Here is a 19,721-nt window from a genome sequence, read left to right as displayed (position 1 = left end):
CCAAAAAAAGTATTTTGAGGATTATGTATAAAATTTATATTATTCAACCAAGAGTCAACTGTATGAGAATTGGGGCTTCCCAGGTGGCTCAGTGGTGAAGAATCTGCCTGCCGGTGCAGGAGATGTGGGTTCAATCCCTTGGTGAAGAACATCTCCTGGAGGAGGAAATGGCAAAACATTCCAGCATTCTTGCCTGGGAAATCCCATGGACAGAGGAGCCTGGCAGGCTACAGTCTGCACATGCGTGCTAAGTTGCTTCAGTTGTGTCCAACTCCTTGGAAGTCTATGGACCATAGCCCACCAGACTCCTCTGTCCATGGGATTCTCCTGGCAAGAATACTGGAGTGGGTTGCCGTGCCCTCCTCCAGGGCATCTTCCCAACCAAGGGATCGAACCTACATCTCTTAAGTCTCCTGCACTAGGAAGCAGGCTCTTCACCACTAGCGATGCCTAGGAAGCCCCAGCTACAGTCCATGGGTCGTACAAATGTCAGACATGATTTAGTGACTAAACAAAAACAAACAAGAATCATTCTCTCACACTCTTATAGTTTATCTCATCCAAGAAAAACTGATTCTAAACTGTATTCCTGAGGGATGAGGTACTCTAAAAATGACCATGTAAAGAACAGAAAAGACAAGACCAGAAAGAATCCTTTTAAAACACCTAATGATTAGCAAACTAGTAAACTGAGAAACTATGGTACCTCTCAGAGGATGAGACATAATGAATTAAAAAAAAAAAGAAAAGATAAATGAATGAATGAAAATCTCAGAGAGGTAAGGTAACAAAGAATTTAAATTATAGTCAAATGTTAGGGCTCCAAACATTAGAATAGGAAGCTGAACAAAAGCTCTTTCTGTCTGCTGGGCTCCTGAGAGTCTAAAATGAGGGATTAAAATGGCTTTATTTCAACAGAACACATTTTGTCATCTGATCTCTGTCTGTGACATGGATAAGAATAAGTAACTTATGGCTGCACTCTTAAGGGGAAAACAAATCCCTGAATATCATGCTTTGTTCACTTTAGAATGGCAAATCAGTAATTGGTTGTTTATCAGGGGGGAAAAAAAGGCCATAACTTTTATTTTAAAATAAAATTTTTTATTTTTAATTAAATTTTTTTTTACAATTTTCTTTTAAAACAAACAGTATTTCCAAAAATCACTGCTGCAAGGAGGAATGAGGCAAGGAAGGATGGGAGCAGGAGGGAAGCAGAAAAAAAGACTCAGCCTGCAATCGCAATGCTCAGGCACATCAGAGAGGCCTTTGTTGTGACACTGTCCGCTCACTTGCTGCTCACAGAGGAGGAAACTCAGCGAATGCCCTGGGACATGAGGGAAAGGGTCAAAGGCAAGCATTTCCATCACAGAAACTCCTAAAAATGGATATCAATTTGTCCTCACTCCAGCAACGCGCCTCCCTCTCCTTGCAATCCAATTTCTAAGGTTCTAATCTAAATAAGTTAGCAAAGTTATAGTCAAAGATTTACACACAAAAAAGTTCATCGCATACACCACTGATATTAACAAAGAATCCAAAGCAACCAAAAATTTCAATAGTGTGGGGATGGATAATAAAGTAAGGTAGAGTTACTAGAAACCTACTTTCAAAGATTTAAAGAGATAAGAAATTACTTATGATACCATGTTAAATGAAGGAAAAATAGGATACCAAGCTATATATATGACTCTCAAGCCTGTTTAAATACTACACACGATATATGCATTTTTAAATACTGAAAGGAAATTCATAAACATACCTGCAGAGATTAGTTTTGTTCTACCCACAGGGATGATGGATTTTCACTCTTTCTTTAGATTCATCTCTCTAACAAGCATACACATTACTTTTATATCAGAAAAAAAAATTATTTTAAAATACACCACCCTAAAATAACTCATTTGAGAGAGCAATTGTCAGTCTTAGGGACAGGCTGCTAAAGTCCAAGGCTGATTTAAAAAAACGAAAAGATTCAAATCTAAACAGCGTGTGTTCTAAAAAGGACAGAGATTGCATGTGCCATAGTCCAGATTTTTCTTCTATCTTGGCTGCTGGCTCTGATATTTAGCTCTGCAGGGAGCTCTACTGGAGAACCCATTCCTTTTACCCACAGCAAACACAGCACCTTAAATGACCTCTTAGGACATGATGCTCACCTCTTAGTGTGAAAGAGAAAGGAAGAGAAAAGGTTTCTTCTTAAGAGAAAGAGGTTTTTCTTATAAAACTTATCAAAATGACTCAAAATCAGATATACACAATCTGAAACATAAGTCGTGAGTTATGCCTAAGAACCGGGTATAAAAGCCCCTTATTTCTCAAGAATGAATATAAAGCAAGAGCCACAGGCGCCCCCTTGAGGCAAGCCTGACTACTACGACGACCGCCCATCCGTTTCCCGGTCCTCTGCCGGTGGCTCCAGTGCAGTTACAGTCCCGTAATAAACTAGTGTGCTGAACATACGGCCCCCAAAGCAGAGGGTACTATTTGTTTTCAAGACTTTCTGATCTAGACCCCAGAAACACCTATTTGAGGACGAGTGGGAAGGGAAGAGGAAACAAATGCAAGATGTATGTGTGTGGTGGGCTGCTGTCCAGGGGTCAAAGCTAGGGGCGGGGCTGGGAGGCGGGGTGGGGTGAGGTAGGGGGTGGGGAAGGGGAATCTGTGCATACATACCAAGGGCTTCCCAGGTGGCACTAGTGGTAAAGAACCTGCTTGCCAATGCAGGTTAGACATAGGAGACGTGGGTTCAATCCCTGGGTGGGGAAGATTCCCTGGAGAAAGGAATGGCAACGCACTCCAGTATTCTTGCCTGGAGAATCCCATGGTCAGAGGTGCCTGGCGGGCTACAGCCCATAGGGTCGCACAGAGTCGGACACGACTGAAGCGACTTAGCACACCCATGGGTTGCCGCACGGCAGGGACCTATGGGATAAAGATCTCCTTCTCCAAGAATATTCGCTGATTTCACAAAGTTATAAAGCAAAAAGTTTTACATTTACAATTCGTGAACTTTGTGCTTAGAAGTTGTTTTACTTATCAATGTTAGAGCAGCCATCACCAACTCAGGCACAGTTCCAAAACAGAGTTCCTGTTGAATTCTGGCCATAAAAAAATTTTTTTAAACTTGTTAAAATCTTGTAAGAAAGTTTTCCTTATACTTTAAAAAAAATACTAATCACTAATAAGTTGATTTCATGCTCAAAGTGGTGGCCTCACATTTAGAGAGATGAAAAACACCACCATTTTGAACATCGAAATGGATTAATTAATCCCAGTGTCCCAGGCAAGATGGGAGATTGGAGAAATCCTCTCACTGCAACCCGACCAATGGCTCTGGGAGAGAATTAAAGAGCTTAAAAGAGGTCAGTATTGCAAATCTGACAGAACACAGAACACTGAAGGGACCAGATACTGATTCTGAGAAAAGATAATCTTCCTCTCAGAAAGGGATTATGCTAAAAACCTTGACGTTCTAGGCAGGAGGATTGCAACCGACAGCTGAAAGCTGAGCAAATCATCCAAGTTCTTTAGGGAGATGGGGCTTGTGCTTCTCTGTGGCCCACCCAGGCCTCTTTCCAGAAGAGAATTCCCTCCAGTGTTAGGGTGAAAACATATGGCAGGAAGGTGCTGCCGTGGTCCTGAACGTGTAAAGGGGAGTATTTTCAAGGATGATGTAATAAACCGCAGCAGCTCAAGTGGGCTGGATCCCATCTAGGTGAGATCCAGCACAGCATCAAGCCACAGAACTTCTAACCGTGAGGCTGAACTGGGAATATGAATCCAACCCCTTTTCACCTCTCCAACCTCTAGAAAAACGTTTTATTTTTTTCTCCCTCCTAACTGGATGGGATTGAAATACTTGACAGCTCCTGTTTAAGATAAACCAACACGCTGGACAGGGAAGAAAAAATATTAAAAACTTGAGTGTCTCGACAAGACACTTCAGGAAGAATCCTTTGTGTGTCGCCTGTACAGGGAAAGCATTATAGGGAGAGGAAAATAAAAGAAGGCCAAGGTTCCCATTTGTCCAGAAAAGGGCAGAATAGAGAATTCTCACTCTGCCCAGCTGAAATTCAAAACCAGAAGCACCCCTGAAAGCAACAGCCTTGCTCCACCAGAAGCATCGTGGGATGATCACAACAGGTTAGTATTGTGAGTTGTGTCACCAGAATTTGACAATGACATTAAAACAGGAAGAGGTGACTTGGCACCCACCCCCGGCTCCAGCTTCCCAGGCGTCCTAACCAGGAAGGGAGGCGGTGATCACGACAGCTTGATGGGAAGGTCCTCCCCGTATTTCCGGAGCAGCTTCTGATGGTTGTGGTCCACCGACCACTGCTGGGGCAGATGCCTGGGCTTCATGGAGTCCAGGAAGTGCTGCCGCCAGCGGCTCTCCAGCTGCATGAGGGAGCGCAGCCCGCCCTGGGTGTGGCGCTGCACCACCTTCAGCCCGTGAGGAACGTAGTTTTCATTGGAAATCCTGTCAAGATACGAAGGACAGGGGTCTGAGGAACACAAGCACAGGACAGCATCTCAATGGCTCCAGATGCTGTGGGCCAAGGGGCTTCCATGGGGGTATACAGAGAGGTTGCCGGACTCCTAAACGGTTGGTTACTTTGATGCTTTTAAAAACATCTTTCCCATATCTGACTTTTAAAAAATAGTTCAGACATACTAAGCACAATCAATCTCACAGAAGGCATCTGGGGATTCTGATTATGGGAAGGCCACTGCATAACGCTCAACCGTACTAGTGGGGGCCCCACTGCCTGGCGGATGATGGGTGGAGAACGGACGTCTTTCATTTACTCAAGGGTTTCCTTCCTATCGGCTCACCCTTCTATTTTTTTTTAATGTTTATTTATTTGACTGCACTGAGTCTTTAGTTGTAGCACGGGGGATCGTCAATCTTCGTTGCAGTATGCGGAATCTTTAGTTGCGGCTTGTGGGATCTAGGGCTTCCCTGGTGGCTTAGATGGTGAAGAATCCACCTGCAATGCAGGAGACTCAGGTTCAGATCTAGTTCTATCAGATCCAGGGTAAGAACCTGGGCCCCCTGCATTGGGAGTGCAGAGTCTTAGCCACTAGACCACCAGGGAAGTCCCTCGCCCTTCTTTTAAGTTACTCATTCTGATCGATACTTAGTCTTTATATGAGCTCTTCAATCAGCCCACGTGTTCCAGGCTTTCTTCACAGTGTAATACTTGAATGTAAAATAAAGGCGGAATATTTCTTTGGTGCCTTCCTTCACATACAAAGAAATGCCAAACCACATCCACAAGATGTGTTTTGGTCACAGTGAAATGCTACCGTGGTTGCTCAGTTGCACAGCTCATGCTGTTTAATGAGATGAAGCCCTGCCTCCTTTCTCACTCAGATGCCTTGTGAACAGTGCCGTCAGCTCCTGTGAATGAAAGGATTTCCCTGTCTGGGATTCAGTTCCTCTCCCTGCATCCACACCCCACTCTCAATCCTCCCCGTCTAGCCTGTTCGTGCCCTCCGGGTATTTGTGGGGCATTTTCTTATTTAGCTCACAAGCATACCACTAACTTGCCTAACTTTCCCCAAACAGCTGTTTTTCTTGGTCCTAGACATCCAAGCCCAGCACCCTCCCATCCAAGGCAGCAAGATGAATTTACTAGATAGGTTGGTCACCGAAAGAGGAAATGTCACTGTTTTAGGAAATACATTTGGGAAATGGTTAAAGGAGCCAGTCTCCTTAATTTGTAATATAACCTTAACCTTAATTTTGAGGTATCTAAAATAAAGTTTGGAAAATAGTCTTAAGAATAATTTTTAAACCTTGAAAGATTTAAAAAAATACAGGATACGATGTTAGCAGAAACCAATAAGAAATCTAAATCCTACCTCACAGGGTTGTTATAAGAAATAATTAAGGCAATTAATATAAAGTTCATTAACTTGGCTAGATAGATTAGCATATCTATAAAAATTTGTTCAATAAATACTTCTTGCTATAATTAAGTTTATGGGGGTATTTTTTTTAAAATACCAAAACACTATAGGCAACCAGCAGCACTATCAGGATTTGTGAACTTATCAGTTCAGTTACTTCAATTCCTGGAAAGAACTGACAAGCTGGGAAGCAAACTATAACAGGCAGCCCAGAGTTTTTATCATCTGGGCCATGTTGCCATTCATTTCTCAGGACTATAAAATGCCTCTCATTTAGGGACACTGAATTAAATGATATGAATTCAATGAATTCAACTATGTACTCATGGGGAAAGAAAGAGAAAGCAAGCAAGGAAGCAAAAATGTAAAAAGTAATTTAAATACTAACAGCAATTCTGGCCAACATGCCGTTCAGCAGGCCAATACCCTGGAGGGAAGTTAGAGGCAGGAAACATGAGCCCATGTGTCTCAATTCCCACCGACCTGGATAAGGGAAAAGATGCAAAACCACACACACTGTACTTCACAGGCAACTCCAGAGACTGGAAGGATATTTCTTGACTCTGATTTTCCTCTTATGTGCTGACCAGAAGATTTCCTTCTGCAGAGAATGCATAAGGTTCAACTCCAGTGCCTTTGAACTCTCCTGCTCATTATGAAAATGGCTGGACGTATGGATCTTAAAAGGTCAAGGAGAGAAGGCAGGTCTCCTCTAGAAAGTTAATCAGCAAATAGATTGCTCTGTCCCACCTGCCTGGTTAGCTTGAGCCACACAGACTCAGTGGGGTGAGCCCGAGGCTGCCGCAGAGCACCTGCTTCTGCCTTACCGGCGCTCAAACAGAGCAGCCAGCATAAAGACACTGCACCAGTCCTCACTCCCCTCTGAGCAGGACTGCAGTTCATACCTGGTCTCCAGGCTGGCTGCCTCCTGAAGCATCTCCTCTGTGACCGTGTCTGTGCGGTAAAACTCTCGCAGCGCCTGCAGCAGCTCCTCCTTCCGGTGCGCGGGCAGGCTCTCGGCGTTGAGCAGGGCCCGGGCCCCCGAACGCACCTGCCGGCGCTCAGGATCCTCCAGCAGACGCAAGCCCTCCTCGGAGCCAATGGGGGCCTGGAACTCCCTGGCCAGCTGCTGCTTCAGGTGGTTGTCGTAGTAGTTGGAGATGGAGTGGCAGGAGGTGCAGAGCAGCAGCACGTCGTGGGAGTTGTGGTCCTTCATCTCGATGGGGAAGTGCTTCCGGTACTCGTGTGGGATCACGTTCTTCCTGAGGGAGCCCGCGGCACAAGGCAGCGCGCATTAGCAGACGACACAGACGGAACAAGGGAGTCGGCAGGTGGGCTACTGGGATTCTGATCTGGGCATAAACACAACTGAGGAGCTGGAGCCCCACAACCCAACAGAGATGACATAAAGGCCCGACCCCCTATTCCGGTCTCCGCCCACCTGCCTATGGGCCTTGGGTCCTCCTCTCCTTGAAGTGAGTGCAGACCACCCGCTCTCCAACTCCTCTGGCGAGCCAGGGGTAGGAAGAGGCTAATAACCACCTTTGGGAAGGCTGTGCTCCCCAAAGGAAAAGTATCTGAGAAATGAAAAGAAATTCTAATGGCCTTTAACATCTGGAAAATAACCCTCTCAAAGCACACAGCAGGTGACCGCTACTCCCGAAATTTTGGAAGCCTAGTGACCTGTAAGAGCCCATTTCCTTCATCTGAAGAATCCCTTACTCTCAAATTATTTCCCTGGTTCATCGAAGTTCATCATTGTCTTCTAAGGAGAACTAAGCTCTCAGGGAAAACTCTTGGCCGCCACAACTATTTGTCTCACTTTGCAAGGGGAGATAGGAACCAAGTGAGTTACTACACCTCAGTAGCCAGGGAGAAAGCCCAGGTGTCTGGGTACCCGGGCCTAATGGTAACGTCACCTTCATTGCCTGGGGACCTTGACGCAGAATAATCTCAGACTATTCCAGAGTGTGCCTTCAGGTCACCTGGATAATCATGTACCCAGGGTCACAAAGCCTGTGAGCCACTCCAGGGAGGATCACAAGGACACAGAAAGACAGCTTCTGAAGGAACTGGTCTCTGTTCCTTCATGAGCAAAAGGGAACGACTCTCTTCATGGCAAACTGTTTTGACAAGAGTGTTTCATTCCAGAAACCAAACACTGGCTCCGGTAGGGGGCGGGGAATAGTGGCAGACACCATTACAGCAAGGCCAAGCAGAGTGTCGAAGCTCTCGGGGACACTGGGATGCCCCCTGGGGACAAGTCTCTAAGCCAAAGTGGGCAGACTCAACCAAGCCCGCCGAGGGCTCTGCATGTGGCTTGAAGGGCAACTTCCATCAGAGGCAGACAAGAGTGCAGCCCCACCCTGCTGGACACTTACCGGATGTACGAGTCTTTCTTGCCACACACTACACACAGGTTCTCTTTAACCATCAAGTAGTAGTCTCCCGGGGATTCGGGTCTGCCCGCAGGTTCAAACTGCAGCTTGACCACAAAAGGCTCTTCACTCACCAGCTCTTAGAGGAAACAGGCAGTGTTAGCACATGACCACCTGCCCACCTCTCCCCCAGGAAAGAAGCACCACCTCAGTTGTTCTCTGCTGTGTCCTGGGCAGAGATCACTATTTCTGGGCTTTGAACAGCTCGATCCCATGTGTCTCTAGGGCTCTCTGCCTTCTACGCATCGCAGCCCTCTCCCTTATCTCAGGTCCACTCCAGTCAGTACCCACATGCACCTAATTATAAATCAAGTATGACGGCTGAATCTCAAACCTCCAATGCCTTTGTCCAGGTACCACTGAGCTTTTCTTCGATCACAAGTGCAGAGGGGCTGTCCATCAGGAGCATGGAGAAAGCAGTTATCGTAGAGAGGTGATTTTCTGTGGGGAAGGGAGAGAGAAATCTAAAATTTGGAGCAAACTGTTGAACAAGGTATCAGTTACCTTCCTATATTCTGAGTGACCCAAGCCATTCAACACTAGGGTCAAACATTCATTTATGGGGGGGGGGGGGGCATGGTGAGAAACCAAGTTTACTCCTTCATCTACAATGGGCTAGGAAAGAGAAATTAAAATGAATTAGTTTATACCATTCGTTTTTATATTTATAGATTGGGAAATTAGGGAGTAAGTTGGGTAGTGTTTACATGGTTCTACCATGAAAGCAAGCAGGAAGAGAACATGAAGAAACTTCCCTGTAATCACTGGATTAAACCAAGTCAATTAAAATTCAAGCTAAAGTAATGAGTGCCTTGTGGATTTATTTCTGGCTCATACGCAATACTCGCTTCAATTTAATCATCCAATTCCTAAAGGCATTTTGCTTAGAGGAACCAAACTTCCACTCCAAAGTATTTATTAGTCATCATTCTGCAATAGAGACATAAGCTGTAAAGGAAAATTCTCATTGACTGAGAGAATAATGTAAGTTTAGGGCTTGGATACCATTCTAAATAATCAAATACCAAATGAGTAAGAAATCGGATGATGCATTTCTCCTGAAAAGTATGAGGCACTTCATGTTACTTTCACAGCTCTCCTGAAGCAAGCAAGGAATAATAATTATACCCCCTGGTGGCTCAGATGGTAAAGAATCTGCCTGCAATGCAGAGGATCCAGGTTCAATCCCTGGGTAGGGAAGATCCACTGGAGAAGGGAATGGCAACCCACTTCAGTATTCTTGCCTGGAGAATCCCATGGACAGAGGAGCCTGGTGGGCTCCAGTCCACAGGGTTCACAACTGAGTGACTACACTTTCACTTTTCTCATTTATAATAGAAGTACAGATCTAAAGTTGTATCAAAGTCAGTGACAAAGCTAGGTTAAGCATTCCTCATTTCCACTTCCACTGCTCAAAAATAAAACAGTAGAAGGGTAAAAAGGAAAAGTACACAAATAAAGGCTAGCTCCAAATGTCCTTGAAGGAAAGGAAAAATAAAAATCCTTGGAGAGTCTCTGCCATCTTACCACACAAGCCTTCTTCCCAGACCCAAGGTAAAGCATCATGCCTCTTGCTGCAGGCTGGGCCACTGAATCTACTAGACACAGAACAACTCAGTTACCTGGCAGAATAGCCCACTGCCTGGGGCTTTCTTTTATGTTTTCTGGGGTCTCTCCCTTGGTGGTTGCCTGGCATCGTTCCATCAGGTTTCGACTTCTTATTTCTTGTCTTCTGCTGAGATTCTGTTGCTTCCCCATTAACCTCTTCTCCTGATCGGCTAAGCCCTTTGGTTCGGAATGGGATATCTACCACATCCTGACAGTTCTCTAAGATTTTTCTCCAAACAATGTGGTCATCGTTTTCCTCTAGAGTCGAATTCCTAGAGAAAGGGTATCCAAGAAGATGGAGAAAGAGAGCCACTGAAATCTGGGCATCCCTGGCAGCATAAATTACCTGAAGAGAAAAGTCAGAGATCAGTAGAATCCAGAAGGCGAACTAGAGAGAGTAAGTTCAAAGTCAGTCACAAAGACAAGAGACCGCTTCCATGTTCTAACTCAAGATGCACCATCTACTCCTTAAAACCTTTTCATTCCAAAAAAAATTCAAACTAGACAAAAATAAATCAAATGGTATAATGAATCCTCACGTAACGTAGATAAAATAATGACTTATTCTACATGCTTGAAATTCCTAATCTATATAAATCAGTGAAGTTTCCTTCTCTCTGCTACCAAACCTGCTGGACAGATTTTCTTCCAGCTTGGGGTAGGGTACTTATCACAGGTCTGACAGCTAGTACATGAATTTCACTTCAGAAACGGTCATCATCTAGAACAACTGACACCAAGATTCATTAAGAGGACTGTGTGACTACTGATCAAACTGCTGTACATATTAATAAGATGTGTAAAACAAGAAAAACAGCTTCAAACATGGACCTCAGATCAAAACCACCAGGGTCCAATTCTGAAATTTATGTATTTAACAAAAGTAAGTCATTCTGTCAAGCAACTAGGCACAGGCAAGCTGGTCATAAATAAAAGTAGTCAAAACTATTAATTTAATTAATAGCTCTTTGTAACAAAGCATGTAAGGACTTTAATTAAAATCCCTTTAATTCACCTTTAATAGTCAAGCCTGGTAAATAACACTATTAGTATGGATCTTTTTTCTGTGTGTACTTTTAGAAGAACAAAAAAAGAACAGAATACTAGAAAAAGAAATTTGGATAAAATTTTCCATGTAGACTCAACCATCTACATCTCTGACAGCAAGCAGTCTCCCACAGGAAAAGAAGGTGTTTAAATGTGAAGAGTGCAGAATACTTTTTTAACAAATTGTTTTCAAATGATAAGGAATCCAAGGCACTTTCAACAAATAGTGCTGGAATAGCTGGGTATCCACATGCAAAAGGATAAATTTGGACTCCTACTTCCGACCACACACAAAAATTAACTCAAAGTGAATTATGAATCTAGGTGTAAGAGCTAAAATATATGATTCTTCAAAGAAAACATAAGAGTAAGTGTTCATGACCTTAGGTCAGGCAACAATTTCTTAGATATGACAGCAAAGGCATCAGGAATAAAAGGAAAAACAGATAACTGGACCTCATCAAAATTAAAACTTTCATGCTTCAGATGATCCCATCAAGCAAGTAAAAAGAAAATTTGCAGAAAATGGGAGAAAATATTTATAAATTATATATCTGATAAGAGATTAGCATCCAGAATATATAAAGAATATGTATGCATACACACACACATGTCTGTTAAAACTCAACAATTTAAAAACAAACAACACAATTAAAATGTGAGCAAAGGATCTGAATAGACATTTCTCCAAAGAAGATATAACATTAGACAATAAGCACATGAAAGATGCTCAGCATCATTGGTCACTAGGGAAATATAAATTAAAACCAAATCAAACACAATATGAAAATTGGAACGCCCATACACTGCTGGTGGGACTATAAAATGATACAGTTACTTTGGAAAATAGTTTGGCAATTCCTCAAACAGTTAAATATAAAGTTACCATATGACTCAGCAACTCCATTGTAGGTTATTTACCCAAGAGAACTGAAGATGTATGTCCACATAAAAACTTATACACAGATATTCAGAGTGGCATTATTCATAACAGCCAAAAAAATGAAAGCAACTCAAAGCTCTACCAAATGATGAATGAATAAACAAAATGTGGTCTATCCATACAACGAAGTATTATTTAGCAATTAAAAAAATGAAGTACTAGGTCACATGAGTTACTGCAATAAACTCATATTTCTGCTTTGTTTTACTCAGTGTGCAGAGTTTGGGTTTTGACAAGTATAAGTTATGTAGTGGCTAAATCACAGAGGATCTGGACCTAGTAATATCAGGGATGGCAGAGGTTGGGGGCAAAGTGTCATCAGGAAAAAGAGGGATTATGGGAAAATCTACATATTAAATAATGAGATAACCAGCACCACCTCTACCACTCAGCCACCAGAATATAGGCTGTGGGGCTTATACTTCTTGGGTAGAAGTCTAGAAGATTTATGTCTGGAGAAACTGAGTGGCCTGAGAGAAAAGACTTACAGTTACTGACATTTGATGATAATTTATAGTTACTGATAATAAAACCCACTAGTCAAAAAAATTTGGCCATATGTGCTGGGTTCTCACTTCATTTCTTTAAATGTCAAATTTAAATATTATTTTCTATATTTTACAAAATCTCATTAAGCATTACGCTTATAATTTAAAAAAACAATAAACATTTTAAATGAAGAATGAATAAGAGTCTTTGGAAATTCTGAATTTTCATAATAATATGGATCACAAATCTGGTTTCAAATTTGGTGGCAATTAGCCTTTTCTCCCCAATGTTTTATTTTGAAAGTTTCAAACCTACAGAAAAGAATGACAACTAACATTCACAACTGTCAACATGTGCTTTATCTCTTTATAACACATACACCAAATACTTCTCTTTTGGCTGAACACATTTCAATATTAAGTTGCAGCTACTATGATACTTCATCCTTAAATACTTTAGTGCATATCTTCTAAGAACAAGGACACTCTCCTACATAATCACACCACTGTCATACCCAAGAACTTTAACACTGACAAAACACAATAATACACGGTTGCATTCTAATGTCTCCAATTGTCCCAAATATGTCTTTTAGAGATGCTACATGACTCAGGATTTTTCATATATTTACAGAATTGTGCAACCTTCATCACATCAATTTTAGAACATTTTCATCAGCCCAATAAAAAGTCTTATATCCTTTAGCAGTCATCCCCTACTTCTTCCAGTCCTAAGCAACCACTAATTTGTTTTCTGTCTACAGATCTGCCTGTTCTGAACACTTCATATAAATGGACTCATACAATAGGTGATCTTGTGTAACTGGCTTCTTTCACTTTTTAGCATAATGTTTTCAAGACTCATCCATGTTGTAGCATGTATCCTTTTAACTGTTGAATAATATTCTATTGTATGGCTATACTGTATTTTATTATTCATTCATCAATTGGCACTTGATTCAATTGGCCAGTAGATTCAATTGGTGCTTTAATGTCTCCTTCATAAATAAAAATGGACAGGCAAGGATCTAAACATTTGAAAAAAAAATCTTTAACATGAAAGACAAAGACCAAATCAAACATTTAAAATTAGAAATTCAGAAGAAAAGGAGGCAATGCAGGAAGGAAAAAGAAACTTTAGAACCTTCAATACTCTAAGATACTAGAAGATATTATTAAACAAAAATGAAAAGTTATTTTAAAGGTGAATATTCAGAGAAGACCAGGAGCTCTTATAACAATAGGAATAATTAAAAATTTGAGTGACATATTGAAAGATAAACTTGAAACTTCCCAGAAGATAAAACAAAAAACATAGAGATGGAAAATCAAAGAGAAAACATTTTACTAAGACAATGAGAAGATTAATTCAAGGGATCCAATATACATATAATACGAATTCTAGAAACAAAAGAAAGGGAAATTTTCTAAGAAATATTATGAGAATAGTTCCCTGAACTGAAAGACATGAGCTTCCAGATCGAAAGGGTCCACCGAATTCTAAGACTATAGGGGAAAATGTCTCACACTAATGTATATCATCATGAATTTAAAAACTAAGAATAAAGAAGATTTTCCAGAAAGAAAAACAAGTCCAATACTCAACATCAACACTGGAAGCTACAAGGAGCACTGTCTTCAAAGTTTTGAAAGGAAAATGATTTCCACCCTAAAATGCTATCCTCAGCCAAAGTATCAGTTAATAGAGAGGAAACAGGTATCTTTACAGACATGCGGGGTTTCATAAATTAACTTCTCATTCTCCTTTTCTCAGGAAGCTATTTTGAATGTACTCCACCAGGACAAGAAAGTAAAAAGACACAAGATTTGTAAAACAGAGGACCTGCTATAGAAGAGAGGTGAAGAGAATTCCCACTCTGACGGTAAACACAAACAGGATGCGAGTCTGGCCAGCAGGGCTACAGAGCAACCAGTCCTGAAAGGAACAGGAAGATCACGGACTCCACAACGGCTAGCTCCAAGGGAAACTTAAATGACTAAGTTACCTGACTGTGTCTGAACCAGCAGAGAGGAGAGTCTGGAGTAGACATAGTTAAGAGGTATACAGAAAACTAAGCAAACAAAAATATAAATTACTACTCCTGGGAAATCAAAGAGTTGTATAAGAAAAAAACTTAACTGCAATTGACTATGTGGAGCAGCTACAAATAATATCAATATAAGTAGATATTAATCTGATAAAAATGACAATTTACCTCTATTGGGAGCATGGGGGAGGGAATAAGTATCTGTATGGGGATACAGGAATTGCAAGAGCACTAAATCACGTTTTCCACAGCAAGAAGTCAAAAGATAATAAGTAGAAAAGGAAAGAGTAATATATGCGTGCAATTTTAAAATATAATGATAATTACCAGAAAAAAATGAAATTGGTTGCCTTGGAAAAGAAGGAAGAGCACTTAAGAATGGGGGAGGAAGGCAGGAGAACTACTTGTTGTTCCTTATAAGTCTTATAACACTGTCTTTTTAAAGTATGCATTTTTATTCATGATAAAAATTTTACATTTTTCTGAAATCCCTGGCATATAGTAAATGCTCAAAAAAAAAAAAATAGGGAGCCTTACCCTTTTATTCAAGTGGCATGTACATTATTATAGAGCATTTATCTTGAGTATCATCAATGAGGCTATTTTACCGCATTTCCACCCAACATATATCATTTTGAGGCTTAGAGTTTTTTAAATAATTATACTTTACAAGCAATGACTCTTCCACTCTTAACTACTCTGATAAGAGAAGTACCTGGTCCTCAGTAAGATTTTCAGCATCCCAGTTGCTGCAGCGAAGCAGAAGGGACTTGTCAAGAGGAAAGTTCAAAACAGTCTCAGAAAGCGATTTCAGGCTAAGCCCATTAGAGAGCAAATTGTTTCTACAAGAAATAAATAAAATCATGTGTCAAAAATGGGCAAAGGACAAGAACAAGGCAATAAAAAAAAGGCATATAAATGGCCAACAAACAAATGACAGATACTCAATCTCGCTACATCAAATAAAACAAAAAGTATATACAATTTTAAACTCTATCAGATTATGAAGATCTTTAAAAATAACTACATCTAGTATTGTGGAACACGAAGAATTACAGTCTAATCTAAAATTTGTGAGCTGAACATTTGTTCAATCTTTATGAAAAAGTTTGTCAACAAATGTTGCTTGTTGTTCAGTTTCTAAGTCGTGTCCAACTCTTTGTGACCCCATGAACTGCAGCACGCCAGGCTTCCCTGTCCTTCACCATCTCCCAGAGTTTGCTCAAACTCATGTGCATTAAGTCAGTGATCATTTCCAACCATCTCATCCTCTGTCGCCCTCTTCTCCTCCTGTCTTCAATCTTTCCCAGCATCAGGGTCTTTTCCAGTGAGTCAGCTCTTCCCATTAGGTGGCCTAAATATTGGAGCTTCACCTTCAGCATCAGTCTTGCCAATGAATATTCAGGGTTGATTTCCTTTAGGATTGACTGGTTTGATCTCCTTGCTGTCCAAGGGACTCTCAGGAGTCTTCTCTAGCACCACTGTTTGAAAGCATCAACTCTTCAGCACTCAGCCTTCTTTATGGTCCAGCTTTCACATCTGTACACGACTACTGGAAAAACCATAGGTTTGACAGTACGGATCTTTGTCAGCAAAGTGATGTCTCTGCTTTTCAATATGCTGTCTAGGTTTGTCATAAACCTAGGAATGTCTAGGTTTCCCCATTCTTCCAAGGAGCAAGCAATCTTTTAATTTCATGGCTGCACCCACCATCCACAGTGATTTTGGAGCTCAAGAAAATGAAGCATGTCACTCTTTCTATTTTTCCCTCATCTATTTGCCATGAAGTGATGAAACCAGATGCCATAATCTTTGTTTTTTGAATGTTGAGTTTTAAGCCAGCGTTTCCACTTTCCTCTTTCACCTTCAACAAAAGGCTCTTTAGTTCCTCTTCACTTTCTGCTGTTAGGGTGGTATCATCTGCATATCTGAGGTTGTTGATATTTCTCCCAGGAACCTTGATTCCAGCTTGTGATTCATCCAGCCCGGCATTTCGCATGATGTGCTCTGCATATAAGTTAAATAAGCAGGGTGACAATATACAGTCTTGACTCCTTTCCCAATTTTGAACCAGCCTGTTGCTCCATGTCCAATTCTAACTGTTGCTTCTTGACCTGTATACAGATTTCTCAGGAGGCAGGTAAGGTGGTCAGGTATTCCCATCTCTTTCAAGGATTTTCCGCAGTTTGTTGTGATCCACACAGTCAAAGGCTTTTTCACTTTCAAAATTTTGAACAGGAATATTCTGTGATTTGATAATTCTACTTCTAGTAAATTATCCTAAGACAAATGTACATAAAACAATCTTCATTACAGCACTATTTATAGTAGCAAAGAACTGAAAACAATCTAACACCCTCAGTAGAAGACTAGTTAAATATCCATGCAATTAAATTCCATATAGCTGTTAAAAATAAGGATGTGGATCTGTATTGATGTGAAAAGATGTCCAGGACATATTAGTGAAGTAAAAAGAGATTATGAAGAAAACATATGTTATGAACTCTTTGTATTAATATATATACAGTACACAATAAATGTGTGCATGTGACTCTAGGTATGTGAGAGAGAAGAAGCACAAAGAGTTAAGTAGGAAGATTAATCAAATGTTAGTGATGCTATCTCTAGGTGTGGGGTTTGGGGTGATCAGCAATCTTTACATTTTTTATATATGAATTGGCTAGTGTTTGTGCATTACTTTTCAAATTTGAAAAATACGATAAGGCTATCTTCACTGAGGGAGTGAAGGTACCATAAAATCAAATAATCTTCTACTCTTTTAACACTTTCTGATTAAAATAGCTGCAGGGAAGTGAAAAAAATTAATTTAGCCAAAGACTGAAGAGTTCAAATAAAGGTTAATGTAAAACTAAGACTATATCAGTCCAAAAATAAAAAGAACAAATCAGTCTACACAAGTGGAGCTGACTTCCCGGTTACCAGGTGAGAGCTTAGAAGTTTTAGAGAAGGAAGGAGATGAGGTTCCCATCGGTGTTAAAATATACAGGACTCCCTCAGTTACTCTGGAAAATGAAATCATTATAATGATAAAGAAAAGGAAGTCTTTCCTTACAAAAACAAACAGAAACTTGATGGATTTCATCATCCCCAAATGGCAGAACTGACTAAAAAGTTAAAAAAAAAAGGCCCAGATAGACTTATGTAAAATATATAAGGTTCAATTCATGGAAATGAAGAATTTGGGGGAGATAAACTACTTTCTCTTTATTTTAAAATCTTTTCATGTTTTTCCTTATAATAGTAATTATAAAAGAAATGAATGTTTATTGTTAAAAATGCAGACAACAGAGAAGAGTAATGGGTGAAAAGTGAAAGTCCTCTACCTCCCCCCACTTCCACTCCTCAAGAATAATGACCCTTATTAGTTATGTTGAGGCCCTTCCAGACACTTTCTACAGATAAACAAGCAAAGAGGTGGCTAGATGGAGGAGCAGATACAGTTTTTTAGTATTTGCTCAGGTTTTGTTCTGAAACTTGCTCTATCACTTAATGCATCAGGGACCTCCTTCCATGATAGTAAATGCTTACTTCATCCTTTTTTAGTTTATTTATTTTAAAAATTTTATTTCTGGCTACACTGGATCTTGGTTGCTGCGCATGGGCCTTCTCTAGTTGCCGTGGGCAGGGGCTGCCCTCTAGCTGCAGTGCGCAGGCTTCTTATTACGGTGGCTTCTCTTGTTGTGGAGCACAGGCTCTATGCTCCTGGGCTTCAGTAGTTGTGGGGTACAGGCTTAGTTGCTCTGTGGCACGTGGGATCTTCCAGGACGAGGGATCAAACCTGTGTTCCCTGCATTGGCAGGCAGATTCTTACCCACTGGACCACCAGGAAAATCCTTATTTCAATCTTTTTAACATCTATCCAATTTATCAAGCCTTAGTATTTCGTAATTTTTGAAATCATTACCCTCATTGAAAGTCAGCCCTTGGTTTTTATTAATTCAATTCCATTTAGGTCACTAATCTTTTTTTAAATGTCACATTTGGGAAAGTTTCACATTTTTTGAGGATGAATTAAAAACAAGAGGCCATCTTTGCCACTTCAAAGTTTCACTAGGAAAGATTCCAGAATCATACACAACAGTCTCAATAATGAATTATCTTCTGCTAACATATAACATATAACCTGTATGCAGGTCAGAAGCAACAGTTAGAACTGGACATGGAACAACAGACTGGTTCCAAATAGGAAAAGGAGTACGTCAAGGCTGTATATTGTCACCCTGCTTATTTAACTTATATGCAGAGTACATCATGAGAAATGCTGGGCTGGAAGAAACACAAGCTGGAATCAAGATTGCCGGGAGAAATATCAATAACCTCAGATATGCAGATGACACCACCCTTATGGCAGAAAGCAAAGAAGAACTAAAGAGCCTCTTGATGAAAGTGAAAGAGGAGAGTGAAAAAGTTGGCTTAAAGCTCAACGTTCAGAAAACTAAGATCATGGCATCCGGTCCCATCACTTCATGGGAAATAGATAGAGAAACAGTGCAAACAGTGTCAGACTTTATTTTTGGGGGCTCCAAAATCACTGCAGATGGTGATTGCAGTCAGGAAATTAAAAGATGCTTACTCCTTGGAGGGAAGGTTATGACCAACCTAGATAGCATATTGAAAAGCAGAAACATTACTCTGCCAACAAAGGTACATCTAGTCAAAGCTATGGTTTTTCCATATGGTCATGTATGGATGTGAGAGTTGGACGGTGAAGAAAGCTGAGCACCGCAGAATTGATGCTTTTGAACTGCGGTGTTGGAGAAGACTCGTGAGAGTCCCTTGGACTGAAAGCAGATCCAACCAGTCCATCCTAAAGGAGATCAGTCCTGGGTGTTCACTGGAAGGACTGATGTTGAAGCTGAAACTCCAATACTTTGGCCACCTCATGCGAAGAGTTGACTCATTGGAAAAGACCCTAATGCTGGGAAGGATTAGGGGCAGGAGGAGAAGGGGATGACAGAGGATGAGATGGCTGGATGGCATCACCGACTTGATGGACATGGGTTTGGGTAGACTCCAGGAGTTGGTGATGGACAGGGAGGCCTGGTGTGCTGCGATTCATGGGGTCGCAAAGAGTTGGACACGACTGAGCGACTGAACTGAACATATAATAAAAAAATAGAGAGAGCATGAAGAAAAGAGAACAGCATTACCAAGAAAATTTTTGTTCCTTTCCAAAGTCAAATCAAAGTATCAACCTCTTACAGCCAAC

At 40.9% G+C, this 19,721-nt stretch overlaps 1 protein-coding gene across 14 annotated transcripts in view; it reads right to left on the bottom strand.

Annotated features, from left to right (window-relative positions):
• Window positions 1-1,100: 1,100 nt before the first annotated feature.
• Window positions 1,101-19,721, bottom strand: part of EXD2 (exonuclease 3'-5' domain containing 2) — a 107,310-nt gene continuing 88,689 nt past the window's right edge. For 11 of the 14 annotated variants that reach the window (XM_081513528.1, XM_081513522.1, XM_081513520.1 and 8 more), the window contains 6 exons: window positions 15,207-15,333; window positions 9,980-10,311; window positions 8,692-8,798; window positions 8,301-8,436; window positions 6,825-7,181; window positions 4,127-4,483 (listed from right to left, as the gene is read on the bottom strand). In XM_081513528.1, coding sequence (XP_081369654.1) covers window positions 4,267-4,483; window positions 6,825-7,181; window positions 8,301-8,436; window positions 8,692-8,798; window positions 9,980-10,311; window positions 15,207-15,333 — 1,276 coding nt within the window. In that variant the 3' untranslated portion in view covers window positions 4,127-4,266. Of the gene's footprint in view, window positions 2,775-3,008; window positions 3,102-4,126; window positions 4,484-6,824; window positions 7,182-8,300; window positions 8,437-8,691; window positions 8,799-9,979; window positions 10,312-15,206; window positions 15,334-19,721 lie in introns of those variants that run through there. The other 3 variants (XM_081513531.1, XM_081513532.1, XM_081513533.1) reach the window with 3 other exon arrangements.

This window comes from Giraffa tippelskirchi, chromosome 7 (assembly GCF_054371585.1).
Source record: "Giraffa tippelskirchi isolate mGirTip1 chromosome 7, T2T-mGirTip1v1.2.pri, whole genome shotgun sequence".
Classification (NCBI taxonomy): domain Eukaryota; kingdom Metazoa; phylum Chordata; class Mammalia; order Artiodactyla; family Giraffidae; genus Giraffa; species Giraffa tippelskirchi.
Note: the sequence above shows the minus strand (reverse complement) of the source record. Positions and strands in the feature narration are given on the sequence as shown.